Source organism: Gastrolobium bilobum, unplaced genomic scaffold (genome assembly GCF_033153095.1).
Source record: "Gastrolobium bilobum isolate Gb01-03AN ecotype WA unplaced genomic scaffold, APGP_CSIRO_Gbil_v1 utg3796, whole genome shotgun sequence".
Classification (NCBI taxonomy): domain Eukaryota; kingdom Viridiplantae; phylum Streptophyta; class Magnoliopsida; order Fabales; family Fabaceae; genus Gastrolobium; species Gastrolobium bilobum.
The window spans coordinates 97,770-123,330 of NW_026896017.1; the positions used below are offsets into that span (position 1 = coordinate 97,770).

General features: G+C 33.7%; 3 protein-coding genes across 3 annotated transcripts; all 3 read right to left on the minus strand.

Moving 5' to 3' along the window:
• Positions 1-2,936: 2,936 nt before the first annotated feature.
• Positions 2,937-4,835, minus strand: LOC133297327 (wall-associated receptor kinase-like 20). Its single transcript, XM_061496441.1, has one exon. It carries the CDS (start codon positions 4,833-4,835, stop codon positions 2,937-2,939), a length of 1,899 nt encoding a protein of 632 aa, XP_061352425.1.
• A 5,850-nt stretch (positions 4,836-10,685) lies between these two features.
• Positions 10,686-12,749, minus strand: LOC133297324 (protein CHUP1, chloroplastic-like). Its single transcript, XM_061496438.1, has 2 exons — positions 11,605-12,749; positions 10,686-11,198 (listed from the first exon to the last, which is right to left on the minus strand). Exons 1-2 carry the CDS (start codon positions 12,442-12,444, stop codon positions 10,743-10,745), a joined length of 1,296 nt encoding a protein of 431 aa, XP_061352422.1. The 5' UTR covers positions 12,445-12,749; the 3' UTR covers positions 10,686-10,742.
• A 2,135-nt stretch (positions 12,750-14,884) lies between these two features.
• Positions 14,885-25,269, minus strand: LOC133297316 (E3 ubiquitin-protein ligase UPL7). The gene is made up of 14 exons (XM_061496428.1): positions 25,133-25,269; positions 24,756-24,878; positions 23,599-23,839; positions 22,743-23,332; positions 20,867-21,847; positions 20,443-20,777; positions 19,402-19,680; positions 19,047-19,299; positions 18,074-18,244; positions 17,881-17,973; positions 17,451-17,558; positions 16,843-16,959; positions 15,545-15,634; positions 14,885-15,182 (listed from the first exon to the last, which is right to left on the minus strand). The coding sequence occupies exons 1-14, from the start codon at positions 25,154-25,156 to the stop codon at positions 15,099-15,101; spliced, it is 3,489 nt and encodes a 1,162-aa protein (XP_061352412.1). The 5' UTR covers positions 25,157-25,269; the 3' UTR covers positions 14,885-15,098.
• Between the last annotated feature and the right edge of the window lie 292 nt (positions 25,270-25,561).

The window sequence follows — 25,561 nt, forward strand, 5'->3', positions numbered from 1 at the left end:
TAGGGATAGGCAAAATAAGTGAGGTTTTTTAATTGATGGTAGTATGTGTTTTTTTTTCTCGATTTTCTCGTCCTTGATCGCAGAGGAAGAGAGAGAAAGGGTGTGGGAGGAAGTGAGAAGAAAGTAAAGGAAAAAAAAAGATTTATTTTATATCACAAATATTGACCGTTGGATAAAATTGTAATCGAACAATATTGAAAGGGGTAGGCAAAATAAGAGTAGGCAGAATAATCGATCTCATATTAGAAATAAAAAATTAACATTAATATGATTATTAATTTTTTCCAATATTTTAATTTTTTAGGCTGGTTGATGTGTCAACCGCCTCAAAATGGGATGAATTGATATTTTAACCCACTTACGAATAACGGTCAATTCACTATGTCCTATTTATACGTGACAAGTAAGACGGATTAACCTGTTTTAATCGATGTGCTATTTATATTTTAAGTGAGTCATCTCAGCTATCAAATGCATCGTTGGGCTAATAAAACAATATGTTTTCCATATGCATTTAGCATGCATGATTCTTTGTCTGCACGTGTTTTTCTATTTACTAGACATCAGTTTATGGTCATGCTTAAGTAATAATCCAATCTAGCTTTTTCGTTCTTTTTGAACTAATTTAGGGGAGAAGGTAGAAGAAATTTTCTTATTATGGTATAAAGATACCCTAATGTTTTAGTTTACAGTTTTGTAGCATGCATGTGGGGGACATACAAAGGCCTTCTTAGAAGATTATCTACGAAACTTTTGTTTTCCTTTCCTTGATAAAAGGTTACTCTCTACCCAAAAAAAAAAAGGTTACTCAAGTAGTTCATGAGACCATCAAATTAGATAGGCTGAAGCCTGAAGGGGAATCGAAATTATACACATAAAAAATGTACAGTCTCCCCGAGTTTTTATTGAGTGTTAAGCCGACCCAATCGTTGCATTTGCATAAAGCCATAAACACTTGGCTGCTGCGAATTCAGTGCTGCCATTACAAATACTAGCTAAGCTTTTTGTGATGCCATAATTACCTATCCCCACAGTCTGGAAGCAGTGGAAAAGTTTGAGAGAATTATGGAAAGCATTATAGGGACTAATGAAATTGCTTTTGACTTATCCCACTCTTTTAAAATGACCCTTTCCTTTAATTTTTTCTATCATTTTGTAATGACAAAAGTCACAACTCACAAGTCATTAGTATATATAATTTACTTGGATGAAATGCTAAATTAAGATAACTATCACATGAAAAACTATTATTTCAATGACATAATTATGCCAATTTATGACATTTATATATTTTGTCATATTATAAAGGGTTAGAATTATCTTATATCCGTGTAAATTATACTTTTAATCTTGGTTGTTGATCTTGTTGGGACGGGGTCCTTTAAATCATTCATGCAGAAACAATTTTAAGCAATGTCACCTGGCACACTAGGTTTATCGCCCGGCACACACAATCAAAGTCTAAAGTCTTCAAGTGATACTGGTTTGCAATCGAGTCTTGGCGATCGACAACACTAGAACACAGTCGGCAATTCAAGTATATCGGTCGGCCAACACAAACGATCAATATTAGTTGGCCGGTCAAGAAATACATAAAAAAATGAAGTGCAAAAGATCAAAATGGAGAAAAAAATACAACAAATTTTAACATGAAAAATCTCTTCTAAGGCAGAGAAATAAAAATTACGGGACACTAGTTTTGAAAATATTCCACTATGAAATAGTAGGATTACAAAGAGATCAAACTTCCCTAGTCACACTAGAAGTATACTCAAACTTCATCAGCAATGGTGGTTACAAGATTCTTCTCTAAAGAGGTCTCTCGCTCAAACTTCTTTTCAGATGATTCTCTCAAAATGTCCCAGCTCTCTATGCTCAGACTATCAAAAACTTGTCTATTGCAAATATTTAATGTGTTTATAAAGGTGAAGAGAAACCTTACACGTTCTTCTAGAATCTTTCTCCAATAATGGTTAGTTAGATAACATTTATTGAGATGGTTGAGCAGACATCGAGCCATACACCCATAAATAAATTGCATGCTTAGCCTCAAGCATTAATAGAAGAACACACTCCAACAGATCTTACTCTTATTTATTGATTCTAATTTTTTAGCTACGTGAAAATTGAATATAAATCGTTCCATGACAAAAAAGTAGGATCAGACTTCTTATACTGATTGTAAGATAATATAAGAATAACATACTCGTATAATAAACTCATCTTCAATTTGTTAAAGACATATTGGAAAAATGAGATTTTTTATATACATCTAGTTTAGTGTATAATTGGTGTATTAACTAGTAAATTATTGATATATATATATATATATATATATATACATATATATATATATAATTGACCCGTTTTTAGAGTCATATATGGTCTTCGCGTTAATTGTATTTATATTTATGTTAAATTTGTGTCGTCTCAAACATGAATCGCCGCTGCTAGCCATATTAGTTACAAATCGAATATAATCCTTCGAGGATTAGACTAATCATAGCCTTTTAGTGATGCTATCCTCCTAGTATAACAAAATTGAATTTCCATTTCAAAGTTTCAAGTGAAAAAAATGCTTTCCTAAGTTGTAAAAGGAAGAATACTTTCGACGAGTGAGAAATCCCCATTCTCAAAAGATTACAATAACTGCATATACTTTTGAATGGTTCACACTTTCAACAAAATGAAGGCATCAGATTCTAACATTTCCTTATTCTTGACCACCCAATCAAATCTAGTTTTTGGAATCACTTTAGCTCCTTTCTCATTGGGCTACTCACTATATACCAAAGACCTCATTGCCACTACCTTGTTTCCATATCAATACAGCCTTTAAGTTTTACAGCATATAATTAAATAATTAAAAATACTATGCTAATTATTATGCAATTAATGCACTTATTATCAAACAGAAACCTTACATGTATAATATTTCACTCTTGATCCATAATCCTAATTATGCATAGGAGGCGTAGAACAATATCCCTCATACTAGGCCTTTCACCTTTCTTTTCCCTCAGACAATCAAGTGCAAGCTCCGAGAAGAGTTTTATGCTTGTGATCATTTTATCACCAAAGGGATCCATGGAAAGAAGACTTTGATCTACAACTTCCATGATTGTACCATTGATGGCATGTTGACTCACATGAATTGCTAGGTTGACATCATCTTGTTCACGAGAGAAGTCTATTGCTTTCTGTGAAGTCAAAAGCTCAAGCAACACAACCCCATAACTATAAACATCACTTTTATCTGTTAACTGGTAGTTGCGGTAATATTCAGGATCCAAGTACCCCAGTGTTCCCTGAGCACATGTTGACACATGACTAAGTCCCGGGTTAGCCAATCTAGAGAGCCCAAAATCTGAGACTTTGGTGTTGAATTCATCATCCAATAGTATATTTGTTGACTTGACATCTCTATGGTAGATTGGAGTGTGTGCAGCAGAATGCAAGTAAGCCAATGCTTCAGCTGTTTGAAAAGCAACCTTAAGCCTTGTTTTCCAATCTAGAAAGTTGATTTTGGAAAACCTGCCATGAAGATGGTCATAGAGGGTCCCATTTGAGATATACTCATAGATCATTAATGGCTGTTCAGATTCCATACAGCATCCCAAGAGTTTTACTAAGTTCTTGTGATTGACTTCAGAAAGTATTGCAACCTCATTAAGCACTTGTTGGGTGCTTTTCAGGTTACCCACTCTAGCTTTCTTGACAGCCACAAGTGTTCCATCTTGTAGTTCACCTTTGTAAACTTCCCCAAAGCCACCACTCCCTAAGAACCTGTCTTGAGAAAAACCATTTGTTGCTTTATTCACCTCTTTCAGTTGAAACATCCTATAAGGTTTCTCCCCAGCTCTTGATTTCAGCATGCTTTCTTTTTCCTTGGTCTGCTTCTCCCTATAGCTAGAGAGTTTGCATGATCTTGTGATGATGGCTAGAACTAGAGCTAGAGAGAAAAAAGTAACAACCCCTATTGAAGCCACCAAGCTGGTTTTCCATTTGGATTTTCTCTTATACCTCAGGCAGGTTGCTACAAAAGGGTCCCAATGGTGTCCCCCATTACAAAGACAGCGAAAGAGGCCATTTCTACCAGCAGGGGAACACTTGGAGTCTCCAGAGCAATCCCTTTGTGTCCTGCAAACTGGTTCAGGTGGTGGAGCCCATTGAATTTCAAGGCCTTCATCCCACTGATTAGGAGGCTTCTCTTCATCCAAATGAAGGATGCTTCTGAGGGCTTTGCAACCAGAGTTGTGAAGCCTAATCCTGTAACCTGAAGGTACCCCACCAGCAACAAAGGTGCAACAAGGGTGAAGACCACTTGCACATTCAAGTGCTAGTGTTTTGTCAACATGACCTGAACTCTCCAAGTAACGATGGCAAATACTAGAAGAAGTGCAGTTAAGAGGAGAAACCAAGAGGCGAGGGGAACAGTTAAAGAGGAATACTGTGTTGGATGAAGTTATGTTGAAAGGTAGTGACTGATTTAACCAAATACCATGGCTTGCCGGCATGTCTTGTGTAACACATGAACCAGGTAACCAAGGTGATGGTTGTATCACCATGCGCTGAATTGAAGACATGATTCTGAGTATTAGATAGGAACTGCCATTGAGGGTGTCAAAGTAAAGCCTTTGAGAGTGGGAATCACAACGAAGCTTATAGTATGGATCACCACAACTTGGTTCTGTGCTCAAAGGATATGGAACTTGCATAGAGCCACAGTTTGGACAAGTCTTTTGTGAAGAAGTATAATGACCAAGGAAGGAAAGGAAAAGAAGAAAGGCATATCTAAGATGGAAGCTCGGTCTCATGTTTGATTCAGCAATCATTTTGCATGGACAAAATTAGAAGAAGCTGAAAAATCTCATGGAATGGAACTGATAGGAACGAAGATGAATAAATAAAAAAAGGCTACACCTAGCTACTGCAATGGAATAAAGTATGTATGTGAGTTAATGTGGCTGCAAGAATCCACAACATGGAATATCATAAAAATATAGTGAATTATTGGACCAGTTGATACCGTATGTATGTGGTCATAGAAACGGCTTTTGTACCTATATATACTCTCTTTATAAGGTGCAAAGACAGAAAAAAAAAAGGCTTTGGCACATACTCAAGTTTACATAGTTTTTCTTCCTTTCATTTAGTCATGAAGATATATATATATATATATATATATATATATATATATATAGGGATAGTATCCGTTTACAAATTTTTTTTGCAAATTACACTAAGTACGACCGGTCGTACACTGCATGATTAAAGTATAACCGCCGTACTTAGTGTAATTTGTGAACAAAAAAGTTTGTAAATATAACATGTCCCATATATATATATATATATATATATATATATATATATATATATATATATATATATGGTTTATCCTATCTCAAGTTGCTTGAGGTAACTTTATCTCCGGCTACTAAATCATAACCGTACAAAGATGAATCAATGGTGATAAAGGAAGAGAGAGAAAAATGGAATCATAACTATTCAAAGGTGAATCAATTAATATAAAAAAATAAATAAACAAAACTACGTAGTTTTTAGGTGGATGGAAATAAATATATCTCAATCTGCTTGAGAAATATTTTTCTCACACACACACACATATATATTTATATATGAGAGGGTTATATTTACAAATTTTTTATTTACAAACTATACTATGTACTCCCGGAAGCAGTGTTGTTAAACCCGACTTAGGCATCGACCCGGTCAGGGTACTGGGTCACTGGTCGGACCGGTGGGTGACTAGTCGGACCGGTTGACCTGGATATGTATAGATATAAAAAAATATATATAAATATGAACATATAAATTCAATTATATTCTCCATATCTAAAATGAATTAAACAAGGTTCACTATATAAGTTAAAAAACATGAAGCATAAATAAATAAAAGTGCATGCTATTACTATGTCAATTTAAATTGCAACTCAGAATTCCCATAAACATACATTTCAATGACATTGAACTCATATTTTTTAAATTTAATTACATTAAAATGACATGTAACATTCTCTAATTTATTATTCCACAAATTGCTTCAGTATTGGAAACTAAGAGGTCATTGTAGAAGAGTATACTAACAAATAAAATTACAAAAAGTTTTTAAAATGAGTTATATATTTTTTTTTATAAGATGAAACAATTTTGGATTTGGTTTTTTTTTTTTTAAATGTATGACCCGATCGGGTCACCGGGTTTGACCGGGTCGATGCATGACCGGTCCGATGCTAAACTCGAACCAGTCTGATGACCGATTCACCGGGTTCCGGGTCGACCCGGCCGGGTCGGGCCAGGTTTTACAACAGTGCCCAGAAGTTCATTAGGTTACATTATATACTTCCTGTAGTATATAGTATAATTTGTAAACAAATTCTTCCATATATATATATGTATATATATATATATATATATATATATATATATAATCATAGTGGAGAAATTACTGATTAAAATATACTAGAAGCCTAGACAATTATGATTCTTGCACTATCAGTAATGTGACGAGCCAATATTTCTCCTTGTATTTCTGACAAATGGATTATGCACAAGCACATTACACGGTTAATATCTGTTAGTGAAGTTCAAGGTTCAAAGAACTATTAGAATGTTTAAAAAACATGTAAGAAGAATCTTTCCATTCATTAATGTCACTAGATCGATTTCTTTTCCTTACTCCATCAGAAAGTGTAGATACTGAATAAACTCGTCCTCTTCTCTCTAGTGTAATGGGTCCCAAATCTAATTGCTCAATATTCTCTACAAGCATTTCTTTCCCCACACGGTTTCTCTTTAAACAGATGCAGAATTTTACAAAAATGAACAAAGAGAAAAAGATGAGAGTTACTTTCACATAATAAAAAATCTGGAAAAAGAAACTCTGTGCACAGATTCGGATTAAAAACGACATCTGTAAATATTCAAGTTTGTTATTGATGGAGAACAGATTTCTGCAACAACAACAACAACAAATGGTTTTGCAAATGGGATATACTATAGTATTTTTTATTTTTATTTTTTTAATAATGCTTGGGTATGCACTCCATTCAAATATTAAACTTATTAAGGTTGTGCCCACCATGTTAATAATGGACCAATTTCTAAACTATAACTTTATACAAGTTAATCATCAATTGGAGTGTTCAAGAGATAATGTGGTGGTCAATGCATACATTTAAGAATTTCTTTTTTTGTGGGTACAAGTAGCTTGGAGAAATTCTTGGTTAGGCTCTACCTATCACTCTTTGACACTTCATTTAATAGTTGACTTGTATAAAAGCATTGTTTAGATATTTGTACATTCTTAGTAAGAATCCCACAACATTAACACATGTTTAATATTAAATGAAGTGTTTGTGGTAAGGATTTATTAACTCCACATGTTAAATATCCACCACTTGCTTGTGGTTAAACATAACATGGTGGAATTCTTGGGACTCTGCCCCTTTTGTGTATTAAAAAAAAAAACATGGTGTAAGGAATTCCAAATATTTATTGTCAAAACCAACCACCAATAAATGTTAACACATTAAACTACAAATACCAAAAAATTTAAAAAAATAAAAAATACTAACATTGTAGCAATTTCATTGCAAGTGCTCAGTAAAATTAAAAGGCAGAAAAAGATCTTTCTAACCAGCAAGACTTCCCGTTTTCAACTGGGATAGCATCATATAATGCAACATTATAAAATGGGAAATATTACTCTCATATTACATGGGAGTAGTTCTCTCATGCTATAGAGAGAATCTAAATGAGATCCACCAATAAAAGAAAAAAGAAAAAAGAGGGAGTGCGATTTTCGAAGTGAGAGAACATGAGATAACTATCTCATGTAAAATGAAAGTAATATTTCTCTTATAAAATATATAAAATGTTTATGAAACAAAAAAATTACTTTTTCTTTTAAAAAGTCTAGTACTCAATTATTTAACTAAATAATTAATGGGTTTTATAATTCTCATGTTGAAGGAAAATTGAAATCTCATGTTGTATAGATAAAAAACATGTGGGAACCATGTATTATAAAAAATTATATGTAGAACACATGTCAGTACGGAAATCGAAGGGTGTGTAGGAAAATTATAATTCTCATGTTAAATGAGAATTATAAAACCCATAATTGAACCAAGTTTTATTCTATTTTGAATGTTTTTAACTGGTTTACAATTGCCTGATTGTAAATTTGACTAATCTAAATATCCAAATAATAACACTGAAATTTAAACTTATAATTTTATGCAAGTAACTCAAATCCATCACCATTCAATGCTCATTATAGATTGCACTATCAATAAAGTCCTCACATTAATCAGTTGAATTCAAATTCACACTCTTATCAAATACAAACAACATGATCCTCAACATATTTCACTCACCCTCCATAGTGAAGACAGTGATCATTAGCCCATACATTTTGACAAGCCGCTCATCCATATCCTAATTTTTAAACCAATATCAAGATTCCTATTAACCAAGGTAAAAGTAATAATAATGGCAAGCACTCACCATTAACCTTACCTATTATTACCAAGATAATATTTTTTACTATGTTCTCATATTTGCAATCGCTTAATGATCATCATTGCGAATATCTTCTGCGCATCTTTGACTAATATTTGGGCATCTCTCCAAAATGTGAATATGAAACAAGTAGTAGCATAATATTTTTTTTCTTAAAAAAAAAAACGAGTACACTAGCAATATATTGGCGAGTAATGCTATCGTAGAACACTTGCTTTTATAATTTCCCACAATTCCACAGGTGATTCTGCGTGACTTTAATCTGAGAACAGAAATGGTTAAAGATTAATTTCAATAAAATTGATTTTTTTGTAGATAATGATAACCAATATCCCAGGGACAAAATTAAAAAAAAGAAAAGAAACAACTTATTTGTGGCTTCTTCGTTTTTGGGCACACAAATAAAAAAATTAGAACTGAATGATTACCATACATGCCTTATAACTCAGTTATATTTTGATTATATGCTCTGTGACAACCATCTTTATATCCTTTCTAGCAGTATATAAAAGAGTTTGAAGCCCTGGGAACCAACTAAAGAGACGCAAGAGAGGAAACAGAGAAAAAGAGAAAACTGTCTTCTTCTTTTTTTAATAATATATTTTTGTTAATAATTATAAAAGTGTTATCTTTTTTTTTAGCTTATTTTTTATATGAAAAAATTGTAAAGAAAATAGTGAATTTTTTTTATTTTCTTTACTATCTTATTTGTAAATTCTTAAAAATAAAAAATAATTATAAAAATATTATTTTAAAATAATATTTTTATAATTATTTGTAAAAACATGAATTAAAAAGAAATAATTTGTAATAGTATTTCTTAGAAATAAGTTTATTTTTAGGATTTTGATTTTCTTATGCAATAAAAGATAGGTATCTCATATTATAAACATATTTTATATGAGGGCATGCATCTATTAAAAAAAAAAAATATTGCACAAAAATTAAAGAATCACTAGTAAAAACAAACAACTTTCCTATAACATGAAAATTGTTTTCCCCTTATTTTTAATATTTGAGCTACACAACCTTACGTATGTCAAGTGTTGGTTTAAGTGAATGGGTAACAAGTTTCTATTTTTCCTATATTGACCTAAGTTGTTAAGTTTCTTTCACATCAAAATTGACAAGCCAAGTAGCCAACTCGACTCTCTGGGTAATATTAATTATGGGCTTTATTAATCTCCATCAATAGGAGGTAAGATATCTTCTATCACTCTCACAATCATATAGTGAAACCCACATAATTATAAAATAAAAAAGTAAAAAAACAAAAGCACATGAATCGATGTCTCAGCTGGAAAATGAACATATCTTCTGTGGCTGAAGATTAGTTTTTCCCATTAATTATTAACCTTCAACAATCTTTTCCCCAGTCCCGCATCATAAACTAATGGGCTTATATGAATAGGCTTTGCTCATTCACTGTGGATTCTTTTTTTTGGTAATAAAAAACTCTAGATTAAAAGGTGGTTAGGGATAGTGTGGACTGTGGATGGAAGGTTAGACTAGGTGTACCAACCCGTTTGCAAATATTGTAAATCCTGTGTAATAGCTTTTAGTGGTGAATGCATTATATAACAATACTGTGTTCTTGTGAAGGAAGAGAGAGCGACTTAGCAAGACACTATGGGATCTATTTGATTATGTTATGATTTTTTTGTTTTTAAAATTATTTTGTAGAATAGTTTTGAAAAAATGTGTTTTTTTATTTTATTTTGAAAGTTAAAATCAAAACAACTCATACATATTCTCTAAATTTAATTTTAAAAATAAAAAAACAATTATAGTTTTTAAAGAGATAGGATATTATTACTATCAAATAATTTTACTATCAATACTATTACCATATTTTAACCGATGATTTCTGTCAATCAACGGCTATTATTTTCACAAATCAAACTCATTAATTAATTATTAATTTGCAATAAATGATAACCGTTGATTGACGAAAATCAACGGTTAAAATATAGTAATAACATTATTTGGTTGTAACGATATCCTATTCCATTTTTTGAAACTTTTTTTTATAAAGCAGGCCTTATCAGATGGATTTTTTTATTTTATTTTTCTGAAAACGAAAAAATTATTTTTAAAAGTAGTATTCAAGCCGATAATTTTGAAACAAATGTGTTGTCACAAGGTCACTGCTCTTATGCCAACATCAGAGTTTCTTTCTTGGCAAGTATCAATAACTACATAGCACTAGAGCAAGACCTCCTTCTAGGAACTTCTTGTTGCTCTTCCCCTTTGGAAACAGAATGCCTAATTCTAGCTTTTTCACTGCCTTCAACCCATCTCTTTAGCCTTTCAAGCAACTTTCTCCTTTTTGAACAACCACTGTTGCTAGGATGAGCACTTTGATGCTCATCAAAGGAAGGAACACCATGATTCTCCAAAAGGGAATTATGTAATTCATGATCTGAGTCATAATGTATAACTTCATCGCTTTCTCCAATTTCCAGTTCTATATGGTCTCTATCCTGATTCTGTTGTTGTTCAAGGTGCCTTGTTAGCTCGTGCCTTAAGCAAGCATTGGTCCACCGCAAGTAAATGAGTTCTTTTGCTTCATCTGTCCGTTCCTTCTTCATCTGCTCCAATTCATCCTGAAGCTGTTTGTAATCTTCACTACTTACATCTCCAGCTTCAATCTGCAAATGGGAAACCTTGTAATCTTATAGTAATTAGGCTGCTGCTAATAACTACCCCTCCAAAGAAATAAAGGATTAGAAGTCCAACCTTTTTAATCATATGGTTGCCTATTTGTAAACTTTACACCCAACAATAAAATTAAACTCATAAGTAAATAAATAAACACACTACTACTATTCTCATTCGTTTAGATGATGTAAAAATCTCTTTAATTTTCAACGAGTGAATGATTTATTCATGCTATTCAGAAACATATACCAATACACCTAAAGAAGAAGAGGGGTGAATAAAGGATTTAATCCCCAAGCTGCAGTCATAAAGGATAATCCTTGCATGCAGCCATGCACCTTCCTAGTATCATTTCTAGCTAACAATTCAGTGAGTTTATATGTGTTTGTTGCTTACCTTAGACGCATATGATTTTTCTGCTGTGTCAAGCTTATTGAGAAGTTCTTTCTTCTCATCCTGCAATTGATCCAAAACCCTTTGCAGCACTCTTTTTTCATCCTCTAATTTATCGATAACATTAATTTTTGTTTCCAAGACATCATGGTTTCTCAAGATTTCTGCTTCTTCCGCTTTGATCTTGAAAGCCTGCTCCTTTGCCAAGTGGGTTTGTGCCTTTGATTTCCTCAGTAGCTTCTGAAGCTTCCTCTGAAGCATTCTATTCTCAGATTTCAAATACTCAATCTGTTCGATAACTCTCAAATATTGAACCACAAAATTCTCCAACCTCTTTTTCTCTGTCTCCATGGATGAAATCTCCCTATCCAAGAAGTCAACACGAGCAGTCTCCAGTGACAAAATGTTTTTGATCTCACCAAGAAGAGATTCTTGCTCTTTCAAATCACAATATTGATCAAACTGCAAACGTAAGGCCAATTCTCTCATTTGCATACCTTCAATCCGGCTTCTTAAGCCAGCAATCTCATGTTCTAAACATGGGTTGTCATGGATTACTGAGTTCCCATCAAGAACACTGGCATCCATGGGTGTAGTGTGTCCTTCATCTTCCATAGAAGCTAGGCTATGACTATGACAACTTTCTTCAAGTTGAGGCCCCAAGTGGGAATTGGTTTCAGGTGAATTTGCTTCATTTGGTGATAAAGAAGAGGCTTTAGAAAAGCTTTTCTTTGCCAGGATCCATGCATAGATGAAACCAGCCAAAGAGACAGCCAAAGGAACACCAGCTTTGAGGATTACTGGCTTTATGACCTCAGACTTTGATGATGCTGTGCTTTCCATCCTGAAGAAAAGTAAAGTTTCAGGGATTTGGTTTTTATTTTTTTTCTGTTAAAACCCAATTGAGAACACGACCAAAAATCTTAACTTGATCCTTGCTATATGCTATATAAGCATAGGTTTGAAAGAAGGTTTGCATAGTTTGCCTTTGGGTCATTGGCATTGCTTTTCCATTTTGTTTAGGGGAACAAGAACAATGATATAGCTTTTTGACTACACCAAGTACCGTCAACTCGCCCTACTCGTGCTCTTTGGAATCTAATTCTTTTGTGAGTTAATCAAGTTTCGGGGTTCTTTTCTTCCGTGGGATATCATACGTGTGATGTTACATTTTCTACATGGTCAAGGCTCTATCATAGCGGTATCCATTGGAAATTACCAATGTCGAGAAGTGCACTACTCAATGTTTATTGAATGGTGCGATTGTTTTAGATTTCTCCAATAAATATATATTCTAATTGTCAAATCCCGTGTACTTATGATAGAACACTTTTTTTTATTAAATTGTTAGTTTCGATTGAATAGAGTTTTTAAACTAAGTTTGTTATGGATTTAACGATGATGATCTGTAAGTGTAAAGAAGTTTACACTTGCATGTAATGATGCCTTGTTACATTGTTTATTTTTTACGTCCCGTCTAGTTATTAACATAATCAAACTCCTTTAATGAAGTGTATAACACAAAATTAGATGATAAAAGAATTTTATAGGGCATACTAATCCTTCATAAGAGATAATTGATGTATTTTTAAGGTAAATTTTTTACATTCTCATAAATTAATATATGTGTTCTAGCCTGCCCACTTTATAGGCCCAATGAGTTGGGTCCAGTCTTAAAGCTCACACCTAAAACCTTCTAGAGAACACCCATGATAAGACATAAAAGTTCATCACTTATGAATTTCCCTTCTTCCCCTACATTGCTGCCCTTGTATACTGACAATGGATTGAACATGCCTAGCCTTTCCTGACAGCTCAGCACTTTCTCTATCTCACGCTTGAGACGGACTTCACCACTCTAAATACCCCCCCCCCCCCCCCCCCCCATTCTCCCCTGGAAAGGACATCTTCTTCTCCATTCAACTAAAAAGTTGTTACTCTACATAAATGTGAATTCACCTTAGTCATTCACACACACTCTCCCTTTGATACACAGCATCATGGGAAGCTTCAGTAGTGCCTTAATCTTTATCATTGCTACTATGAATACCTCTAGATCGATATACTTTACTTTCCATGGAATACAGCTATGAACGACCAATGGTTCAATATGCACTGCCAAATTTCTCAAAAACGAATTTAAAGATTTATTGTAATTCGTAACATCATAATCGTTGATTAAAAGTAAAAATTCTTTTCATTTTATTTTTATGATGTGCAATGAATCTCAAAACTTTTTTAAAACGAGTCGTATATATATTATCAAACCATATTCTATATTCCTAAAAACGAGTGAAGAAAATTTCCATTAAAGTAATTAATATACAAGTATCCATATAAATTTGACATTCCGTAACACGTGCAAGAATTGTATTCAAATAGTTTTCTTGTTTAATAGAAGGTAAAATTATGCAATCTTAAAAGTCAAAGCCATTGAATTCCAATGTCAACTGGTTAGCTATGTTTGGTAATATAAAAGGGTTTAATATAGCAAACTGTATAACAACGAAAGAGGTTGTGAAAATTAAGTTCGTGTACATTTGTTGGGCTTATTAAAATCACTCGAAGAAAGAACAACTATAGACCGAAAATTCAAAAAACAAAAACTCTTTACCATATTATCTTAAAAAAGATATATCTAACCTTTCACCTTCTTATGTATTTTGTTACGGGATAGGATATTGTGACACCCAAGTTATGTTACACCCATGTGACACCCAGTCAATCTCACCGTTAGATCGCTTATGTTGATCCAACGGTTATATTTATTTTCATCTTTGTATGGTCATGATTTCCCAAATTTAAAGTGAAAGCATTAAATATGGGAAATCATAACCATACAAACGTAGAAATAAATATAAAATATTAAATTTGGGAAATCATAACCATACAAACGTAGAAATAAATATAAAATATTAAATTTGGGAAATCATGACCATACAAAGATGGAAATAAATATAACCGTTGGATCAACATAAGCGATCTAACGGTGAGATTGACTGGGTGTCACATGGGTGTAACATAACTTGGGTGTCACAATATCTTATCCCTTTTGTTACATTGAATATTAGTTCCATCCGCAACAACGTTTTAAGTTTAACTAATCACACCATTAAGCAAGGAAAGCCTAAAATCTAGACATAGAGAAGCTATTTACAATTTAACAATAATAGATGGTAATGCAGGAAAGTAATTGACACTTACAAGTTCCTAAATTTCAATAAAATATCATTAAGAGATTAAAGAGATTTTTTTGTGTTTATACTCTACAATACTACCTCCTCGCTTCAATGGTTTTTTTTTTTTTGATTGGATGAAATTAAGACATAAGAACTTTATTCACATAATTAAGAATAAAATGGGCGCAACCAAAAATTACCAAATACAGGAGAGGTGAACAGAACAGAGGCATGCCCTAATCTTCCTGTGCATTATTTATCAAAGCAGATATATCATTACATTTTACAACCAAAAAAATACTGACCACCGGAAGCAGATCAAGAAAGTTCAAATCCGGCATTTGAACTGATAGCATAAAGAAGCTTTGTTCTCAAAGTGCCTGGACGTTTGTATGTTGGAAGCTGTAAGCATTGAGAGGAGGAAAATAAAAGTGTAAATAATTGAAAAGTATGACAAGAGATTGCCTAAAAAAGCCAACACTTTTGTCTCAATAACTTAAGCCACCAAACAGATGTGTTTAGTAAGTGAATATATGATATTTTGGGGTTATGAGATAATGTAAACTTCAAGATCCCCATGTTCAATATGTCATAACTCCTAATCAACATCAGGATCTTGACTATCAAATATCTAATAGACAAATTCTAAACACCTAGTTCGTAGAAAATTTAAAAATACTTGGGAATGAAAGTCTATCATGCTAAAAGTCTCCCAAGTATATGGTTAAGGAAAGGATGTGTTCCCCTATTACTATATTTAGTACCTTAAGAGTATTGTAGCAGGTTGAAGCTGATGGAAGTCGCTCTACATCTTGTCCTCCAATTGTAGCCCAAAGAGGGACATCACACGCAACCTATGTAAGCAGACAGACCTGAGTGATGCTAATCAATGAAATCAAGATATTTAATTATGGGAAAAATGTTTCACCAGTTAATGCAGATAAGTTATCTGCATTTATTCCCAAAACGACGTCGTTTTGGTATTAAAATCTTAAAAAATTATAAATATAAAGACTATTATAACCCTGAAATAAATTAAAATTACAAAAACACTATGATTTCTGTCCCAAAACGACGTCGTATTAGCTTGCTGCAGATAACTTATCTGCAGATAACTTATCTGCAGTAACTGCAGAAAAAACGAACCTATTAATTATTCATTAGAATAATTTATTATTTATAGGGATTCTTCTAACTGCATTATTGGATCATGATATTTTGAGGAAAGAAAAAAAGGGGAGCTGGAGGAAAGTAGAATCCTAGGAAACAAAAAGCTGGCTACAAGAGACCATACATGTAATATTTTATTCCCTTTATTGGATCGCCGCATTCATAAAAAGAATGCCAAGATAACCATTGAAAAAGAATACCCCACCCAACAAGCAAAAGCAGTACTTGAGGAGGCCCTATTTGGTGTGGGTGATGTTGAACATCAAAGCCAGTGGACTGGCATATTCGCAAAAGAACCCCTTCTCTGAAGGGTAAGAAAAACAACTTTTGACTAAGGTGCCAGCTGATTGCTCCATATAAAAACAGAATTCATCATTTCATCTTATTAGGTTTTAGAACCAAGGAGTTCCTTACTTATATTTCCTATTACATAATTAGTAGAGTCTCAGAAAAAACAAATATGGACTTTTTAAATTTTCTCTCTGGCACCATAAAGTGAAAAAAAATTGTAGTGCTTTGGGCTAGAGTGGAGACATCTTGAAAGCTGTATTTAGTTGCAAGCATAGAATTTGAAAACAAGGTTCCAAAAAATGTACAATTTTTTCAATTCACAGCAAGCAATTAAAGCACTAAGCATCTAATAAAAAACTGCTTAGTGCATAAAGGCCCATCTAGGGCAACAAATTATTCCAGATAACTGATTAGAAGAGTTCAGGATGCTCTGCTTCTTAGCTCTATTGTTGTGCCTAATGTACTCTGCTAGAGTAAAATAAAAAATTAAAAAAAAATTACAAACCATGCCTAATTTCATTAAACAAAGCAAATGAGATGACATAGATGCTAGTATGAATGATTGTGAATGCTCACCAATCGTAGAAGATCAGGAACATACCTTGTGGATGGTAAAAGGTGGCTGCAAGTATTTGAACCCAAGTAATGGAGCACGAGAACAACTGGTGACAAATTTAAGAAGCATACAACGCTCTTTTGGTTCAAAACCTTTGATCACCTGTACAAAGTTGGCAGAAAGCATAAAATGAATATCGATGTCTTAAAATTGGCATCTGCACAAATAGCATGCATAAACTATCCCCTGGAAGGAAAACTTAATGCACTAAGATCCTTTATTTCTCTTACACACTGCCATCAGTTGAATGGAATTATAACCAACTTTAAGTCCAGCATATGGAAATATATTGAGATTAATAAAATAAAGGAAACAATTTTTCACATCAAGTCATTGATTCTTCCTAACGAGAAAAATCAACAGTTAAGAAGATATCTGCAAACTTTGCCAGATATGAGTTATATGATTATGAACGCAATGTACAAAACTAAGAGGTTTCATAAATATGAATGGAAGTACAATATTAGATCAGCTTAAATAATTTATGTTATGCATGGATTCATGTATTACCACTGAAAATGAATTACTTTATTTTTTACTGAAGACAAATATTCATAAAAGTCATATATATATATATATTAGGGTGCCAATACCTCCCAAAAAATCTTGATTGTCCGGCTTCCCTCATTGTAACCACCAGTGTATCGTGTGTTATTTTTCAAATCATCAACATCAATATCATAATTGCCACCTGAAAGCAACTGCATTCTTGTATATCTCAGAAATCTTGCTGTCAAAATAATCTCATCAAAAACAAATTTTTCAGAGCATGAGTTCTGACGAGTTTGCTGAAGTAGGTGAGTGAACAGTTGCATATTGATTCAGATACTATAACAAGGAATTTTTGGTTATTATGACAATCTTTTTCACAAATAAAAAACTACTTCAACAATGATAACTGCAGACAATTTTAGTAAATGCAGAATTCTGTCACAGAAATGCTCTACTGCTCCTCGGGCTAGAGAGAAAAGAAAACAGAACTCACAAACAAAACCTTTTCAACACGCTTAGGAAAGAAGATACCTGATTAAATTCACTAGCATTGAATAACTTCAACCAGGATGGAGATATAAGATCAGTTAACCCTCTATAAAATGCATTTGAAAAGGGAAATATCTGCAATTGCAACATTGTTTAATATATACCCATGATACAACAGTTAATGCAGTACACAAGTCAATAATTTCCATTAGACTACAGTAAATGATGATAAAACCTGTTGGTTGAGTTTGTAGTCTGCCATTGCATGTATGTACTGCATCTTGTTCTCATTTGTCACAGAAATATCTTTGCCACCAGACTTAAGCTCAACCACATGCCTTTTGCCAAATGATTCTTCAGTAACAGTGAAATCAAGAGAGAGCTCCTTGACTTCACCATCATAATTCTGCATGAAAGAATATGTGAACCTTCAGTAGAATGGTAAATTGCAAGAAAAGGATATGCGCAAACGTGCAAGTTAAATTAAAAATGAGACAATGACCAGTAGTCATGGGAAGAACAATCCCAAACCTAAAATAAAACCGAACATACATGTTAACGGATTTTTAAGGTTGTCATGAATAATAGCTTTATTTTAGAGTTATAAATCATCCAACTACTATACCTACCCATCAAGACATTAGTTCTTTCAGCAAAATTCATACATGTCAGAAAATATAAAATCATTAATGTGACTTTCATCTAATAGCTTAAGGTTTTGGGTTGAATTGGTTGCTTTACATGGCATCAAATACTCTGTAACCAAGTAAGTACAAGTTTAATCCGCACCACCCCTATTCTATTAATAAATAATTAAATATTATGGAATTTCTTAGCACAAGTAGATGAGCATGTGCATTGTCCACCCTTCAAGTCTAATAGGCTCGTGTGAAGGGGTGTGTTGTAAAATACAAAATTATTAACATGGCATTCACCTAGTAATTTAAGCTTCTGGTTTGACTTGATTGCTTTACAATATACAATATTATTTATGCTTTAGTAGGATTGCAGATGGACCAGGCTCATCTCATCTACAGAGGGAGGGACACTGTAGGTTGACAGCTAGCATCAAACCAAGCCAAAATTCAAAAAACATGGATCCTAACATAAAACAATTGGAGGCATTGTGAATGATCCTCTGATTAATTTAGACAAAGGATTTATAAGAAAGAGAAGCAAAACAGCATGGATATGTCTCTTGGGCTTACCTTGACATACATAAGATTCCTGTATAGCTCTGGATCAAGTGTTGATAATTCATCAAGAAAGCTATATCGTCCCAATAGCTTTTGTACAAAAACATGCGAGAAGGAGTAATCAAGTAATATTCCTTCATAAAGGGCTTTACCAACAACTCTTCCAAGGAACTCAATCATCTGAAAACCATTCTCCAAATATCTTGCAGACGCAGTTGGTATTAGAAGCCTGTCTGAAGTTGAGGTTTGGGAAAAAAGTCCATATCTAAGGCAAAAGGAAGAAGTGTCAGCTTAGAAAGTCGCTCCTGAAAGAGGAAATAACCATGAAACAAAAACCAGAAAATACAAAATAACATGTTAAACTTACTCAGGGGCAAAGGCTGCCTTTGATATGTCAGTTAAAAACTCTTTAGACAATCCACCATAGTCCAGGCCAGCTTCCAGAAGGCCACATTCACTGACAAATGATACATGGATAGATGACTTCCACTTTGACCCAAGGGAATTCAATTGCCGAAATCCATCTTCAACAATATGACCCCGGCGTACTACTATCTCAATTGCTCGTGAACCAGGTTCAGAAATTTCACCAGCCATTTTTCGGGAGGCCTTATCCATCTTAATGAATTCGCGAAACATCTCAACTCTATTTCAGTTATAAACAAGTGATTAGGTACTTCCTAATCCTATCATAGATTACATCATGCATTACACCCAAAATAAATGAAGATGATTTTGATGACATGTCACAATCAAATATCCCATCTAAACTTAATACTCTCCCCAAAAAATAAGATTGAATTCAATTACATTGATCAAAACTCTCATTGACAATCTTTCTCCCTTTACAAAGTATCCTAATGCTTAACATATAGTGTATAATTGATAAATAAATGAATCAACCACTCATGTAATCAAATATCCTATATTTCATGAGATAAATGAGTAATATTCCTAAAAGATTCTCCATGCACATATCAAGTTTAACATAGTTTGAAAGATGACAGCATGAAAGGGCATATTAACAGTAATCTTCTAAGTTGATCTTTGTTTATCAATTCTCAATTAACCCGCAAATAGCAGAAGGAACAAAAAAAAAATTATGTGGCGAAGTTACCCTGAAATTTTTTTCTCAATTAAGTGAATTAACACCACCAGACAGCCTAACTAAGATTACTTCTTTTTCTAACTCTTGAACTTTCCACCGACATAAGAACACCTAATAAATCAATTCATGCCAGTTGCAATCCCTGGTCATTAGCTCTTTTTTCCCAAGTGTTATCCTTCTAAAGTGTCAATTGAATGTGACAGTGGAAATATCAAAAGGATATAAAGTACAGAATAGCATAAAACAGAATTTATGACATCAAGCAAGAGTCCTCTTAATGGTCACGAAGTTAGTAGTTACCTCTCTTCAAAAGGGAAAACATGAGGAGTCATAGTGATAACAGATCCAACACTCAGAGAAGCTGATGAATCATCAGATCTCAGGTTGGCTGATAAAACTTCATGAGTTCTGGCAGCAACTGCAATTGGTGGCCGGCTTTTTCTTGCAGGAGAAAGCCACAAATCAGGAGGACAAAATGGGTGTCTGCAATCCCTTTCATACATTAAATGTAAGCATCTGACAGCACAATCCATAAGGGGCCTATTATGATGACCACTAACATGGGACAAGCCATTATAAACTAGGGTATTGAGCATTGACGTAATTCTTCGTTGCTGCTCTAATTTGAATGGAGCCTATCAACGTTATAAAATGCTTCAGAAAAATTAGTTTCTGAAAATGTGAATTATAAAATGACAGGGACAAGGAGAAACCAAGCAGTTACCTGTTTCTCATAGAACTCTATGTCATCAAGAACTAAAAGCAGGTGAGAATAGGTCGCACAGAAAAGATGAAGCATAGCAAACATATCCTTCGGAATGCCTTGTGGGCCTTGCCTCATAGGTTCTATGTCCCATACATCTGATGAATCCTCATTCACTCGACTAGGCTCAGAGTGACTGCCAATGGGATCTGTGCAATCTGTTGCAGTTTGCGACTTACCTTTAAACTTATGAAGTACACTAACCCACTTATTAGCCCCATCTTTACTTACCTGTTTTTGCATCTTCTCAAAAGCTTTATGTTTGCGTATTTCACTTGTGTGATCATCAGAAACATGTTTGTCTCCAGAAAAAATGGAATCCTCCAGTACACCCCACAAGCTGACAAGAAATCCAGGAGTGAAGGATAGCATGTTGAGAACTGGTAATGAGCCACGGATTGGACTCAAGGCTGAAAATATTCTGATTAAGCTGGAATAAAAAAGTGCAACATCACACAAATCTAGCTTCCCCAAACATTCCAGACTATTTGAGAGCGAAGCCTCAGCCTTGTTAGTGGCATCTCTATTTATTGATGCCAAAAGATTTGTGAGATGCCACTGCTGACAAACAGGCCTAAACTGATCCATGTATGACATTATTAAGGACTCATAGTTTGCTTCACCCTCATGCAGAACCGTATCAACTGGCTGTGTTGAAGTTTCAACATCAGTTCGAAAAGGTTTCTTATTCTTTCTGACCCGTCCTATATTATCAAGACAGGGCAGTAGGCTTTCTGCTAGAGTGATAACAACATGGACATATAATGCATAGTCTAAGCCTTGATTGAAGGATCCAGAGTCTACAGAACCATTCTCATTCCCTGTTGCTAGGCATATAATGTTAGTAAGAGCCCAACCAACTGGTGGAATTGCCATGAAAGAGACAAGATTATCTGATTTGACCAACTCTGACATCTCCATTATAACATTCTCTTTCGAAATCTGTCATCGCCTGTCAGAGTTTGATCAGTTCTGATATGTTTGAATCATAATATATGAAGTTATATGATCTTATTAAATTGCGGCAAATGCTTAATGGAAGGTATGTTCAAGATTGAAGTTCAAAACTCTAACAATTCAACTATGACTCATTAATTTTTTTTTATTTTTTTGGTAAGTCAATATTTTTAATTTCATCTGTCAAAGGAAAGCAGCATCTTAATAAATCAGAGAGGTTACCCTTCACTGTCAATAATATGAAATAGCATAATTAAGGGGAAAGCAATAATTTATTTGAAAACTAAGGATGAAAATTCACCTTTGAACCATTATTTCATATTTTTCACAGAGAAAATAAAATATTATAAAGAAAAGAAGTAAAGAACCATTATATATTAAAACATCATTAAAAAAAATTCAGTTTAGAAGCATTGTATCTATATTCGCATATATAAATAGTGAGAAAAAATAATTAGATAGGAGATAAAAAAATAGCAGAACAACTATTTGCATTGTCATAATTCCAATATTAACTGACAGATACTAAAAATACAAAACTTAGCGATTAAGCAAGAAAGATCCATCTTTAATGTTGCAAACTTAGAACTACAACATCAAACAAATTACATATGCATAGAGAAGTCAAATGTGCATGCACAATCATCAACTCAGCAAGTCAAAATTATATATATGGGTTACATGAGTCAAAAGATAGCACTAGTTCCATTAAATTATATATATGGGTTACATGATTGATCTGTTAGTGCCTTCAAAAGAAAAAATAAATAAATAATTAATACATAATAAAAAATAACAAAAGAGACCAAGTTGTCACTAAAACAAAAGAGCAGACTACTAATTTTGCAGGTGAAATTTTTCCCACTTAAATTATGCTTACCAATAGAGTCTGGAAGCAAGGGAACAAAATAGACTTGTGCTTCAAAGCAGGTAGAAGAACAGACGGGAGATGTTGCACGAGCCAAGGAATAGTCAGTACATATACAATATACTGCTTAGTAGCATGGTTGACACCCAGCATAAAAGGCCCTTGTACATCAAAGTTTGTCAGATAAAATGGTCGCACAGCTAAAGTTATTGCACTTGCAGTAATAAAAAAAAATTCATCTGCCTGGGTGATAATTTTTGTCTGAGAAGAATTATTGTCCAATGCATTAATATATCTGGCAATAGACACATAACTACCACTTTTATTACTCCCCATGAACTGAATTAAATCTTTCACTGCTAAATCTGCATCTAAGCGGCTGTCATCTGTAATGCATTTCCATCCTTTCAGATCAGTTAACATAATAAGAACATGCATTGCCAGGGATGTAACAATAGTAATATCTTGAGCCCCTGAATTGCATTCACTAAACTCAGAAAGAATGAAAAAGCCAATAGAAGTCAGTCTCCGCGCCTGGTAACTCCATATTCTTCTCTCTTCACTAGTACCAATTGCCAAAAAACAAAAGTTCCGGTTTGAATCTAAAAAAAAGTAAAAAAAAAGATAGATCCATTAATACTGTATTAACTAGGTGCGTTAAAACAAAACCAAAAATAAAAAAAAATTAAAAAGAAGAACAACAAAAAGAAGCAGGTCCTTTCAACTCTCATATGAGAAAAAATAGAGCAACAAAAAGTATCTTGGCATTCATAATTTCATATTGGCATGCCATCACATTAAAATGAGTGACATAATTGGAACATGAACTTAAAATTAAATAAAAGAATATCTAAATGACAGGATATACCAGAAGATTTCAGGCTTTCCAATAGGATTGCAAAGCACATCTTCATAGAGTCTATTTTCTTGCTATGGAACTTCTGATGTCGAGTTGAGAAACGGGTGATAAAGAAAAGAAACGGTCTCAACAAATGGTCTGAAATCCAAATTGCTGTCCTCACACCCGTATAATGATTCACCAATATCTCCCACTCCTGCTGAAGCTGCAGAGCAACCATCTTTGTAACCTTGAGGCGCCTCCATACTCTCTTATAACATTAAGAAAGAGATAATATTATTTCCCCATTTTGATACAGAGATGAGGTGCAAATGAAAACAAAGAAGATACCAACAAATTGCAAATACCAACTTTCTTTCTAATGACAAGTTTACAACAAATTTGGGCCCAAGTATACAAAATTTTGTATTCCTTCATTCTAAGATTATTGATTTCATTGATTAAACAAAATAGAATTAGGCGTTGCTATCTAAAAACATCATAAAATATCCTAACAAAACTATCAGTATATTACATTTCACCTTGTATCTCATGGCTTCTCTAAACATTAAAGAAATCAAGAAATAAAAAAAATAAAAAAAATAAAAAAATCACTCTCCGTTAAACCCGACTAGCGAGTGTGGGGTGGAGGCAATCCTTGTACGTATAGCCTTACCCTTGCATAATTGCAAAGAGGCTGTTTCCTGGATTCGAACCCATGACCTTTCAGTAATGAAATCAAGAAATGAGACCGAAAAACATGCTCCTTAACACAAAAACTGGCATTAAACTACCACTGTTGTGGGGTCTAGGGAAGGTTGCAGATAACACAACCTTACTCCAGTGAGCAGATAGGCTGTTTCCACAACTAGAACTCATGATCACGGGGCCACAATAGGCTGCAACATTTCCCTCGTGACAAGGCTCACCCTGAATGAGCTCACAAATCTAATATCATTAAACACGGTATGCAATAACAATGAATCTATGTTTGAGATAGAACATTTTGTGACAGCCACAAAACGTACAAAAGTTGATGATATCCAATCACAATAAGAATGCTAATTTAATTAAAACAAATAACCGTAGGCATGTAGAAAAGCCAAAAGCAAGTTCAATCTGGAAGTTTTACAATGAAAAATTGAGACAAAGCAGAAGCAAAGATGTTGGGAGAATAGAAGATGAACCTGAATGAAGAGAGCAGCAGCAGCAGCTCGTTTTGCATAATTGCGAAGCTCTCTTTGCTGAGACACCTTCTGAAGAAGTGCATCTCTCGTTATCTCCTTCGCACTCGCTCCTCTCAACGATACCTAACCCAACAACCTTTCAATCATCACAACCAAAACAATAATCACAGTAATAATCAAAGATCACACCCGTCAATCGATTCGAAATGGTTGATCTGCGGCGTTTAATTCAACGAGTGATGACAAGTCAAAATCACTCACCGTTGAAACCCAGGACAGTTACGGGTTAAATCATCGTATGAGACAAAAAAAACTAAGGAACAAGATTGATAGTTGGTAGAATCATTTTTCATAGGTACGAGGAACAGATAGAGTACCTGGTGTTTACGAGGTCCGTCCATGGAACTCACGAATAGAGGTGAACCTCAATGCTCGATTCCATTTGTTTTATTTCTCGTCAACGCGATATCATTAATTTCATGGATTAATAATGTTCTTGAGCTTTTACCCTTTTTCTCACGCTCTTTATTACAAACAACTCTCTTTTTTTAAGTTAAATTTTTATCCATGGGACAAAATCAAGGAGAAGTATGTTTTAAGTTTTTCCTTCGAAAAAGTGGACCAGTAATTTGTCAATTTTATTAAAAACAATTTATTATTGGCCTATGTGAATAGTGATGGTTATTTTTTTAACTGGCTTATGAAGTTACAAATTTACCGTTGAAAAAAGGGAAAAACTTTTCTTTATATTCTGTGTTATTTTAGATTTTAATGGTTAATTTTCTTCGATCAACCATTAAGTTTTA

Bases quoted from the DNA above. Each gene is read 5' to 3' on its own strand.
- LOC133297327 (XM_061496441.1), bottom strand. From the start codon at position 4,835: ATGATTGCTGAATCAAACATGAGACCGAGCTTCCATCTTAGATATGCC.
- LOC133297324 (XM_061496438.1), bottom strand. From the start codon at position 12,444: ATGGAAAGCACAGCATCATCAAAGTCTGAGGTCATAAAGCCAGTAATC. The intron at 11,199-11,604 runs GTAAGCAACAAA...TCCCATTTGCAG, and splicing joins AAAAATCATATGCGTCTAAG to ATTGAAGCTGGAGATGTAAG.
- LOC133297316 (XM_061496428.1), bottom strand. From the start codon at position 25,156: ATGGACGGACCTCGTAAACACCAG. The intron at 21,848-22,742 runs GTAAGCATAATT...AGGCGATGACAG, and splicing joins CTTGCTTCCAGACTCTATTG to ATTTCGAAAGAGAATGTTAT. The intron at 17,974-18,073 runs GTTTTATCATCA...TTGCAATTGCAG, and splicing joins ACTACAAACTCAACCAACAG to ATATTTCCCTTTTCAAATGC.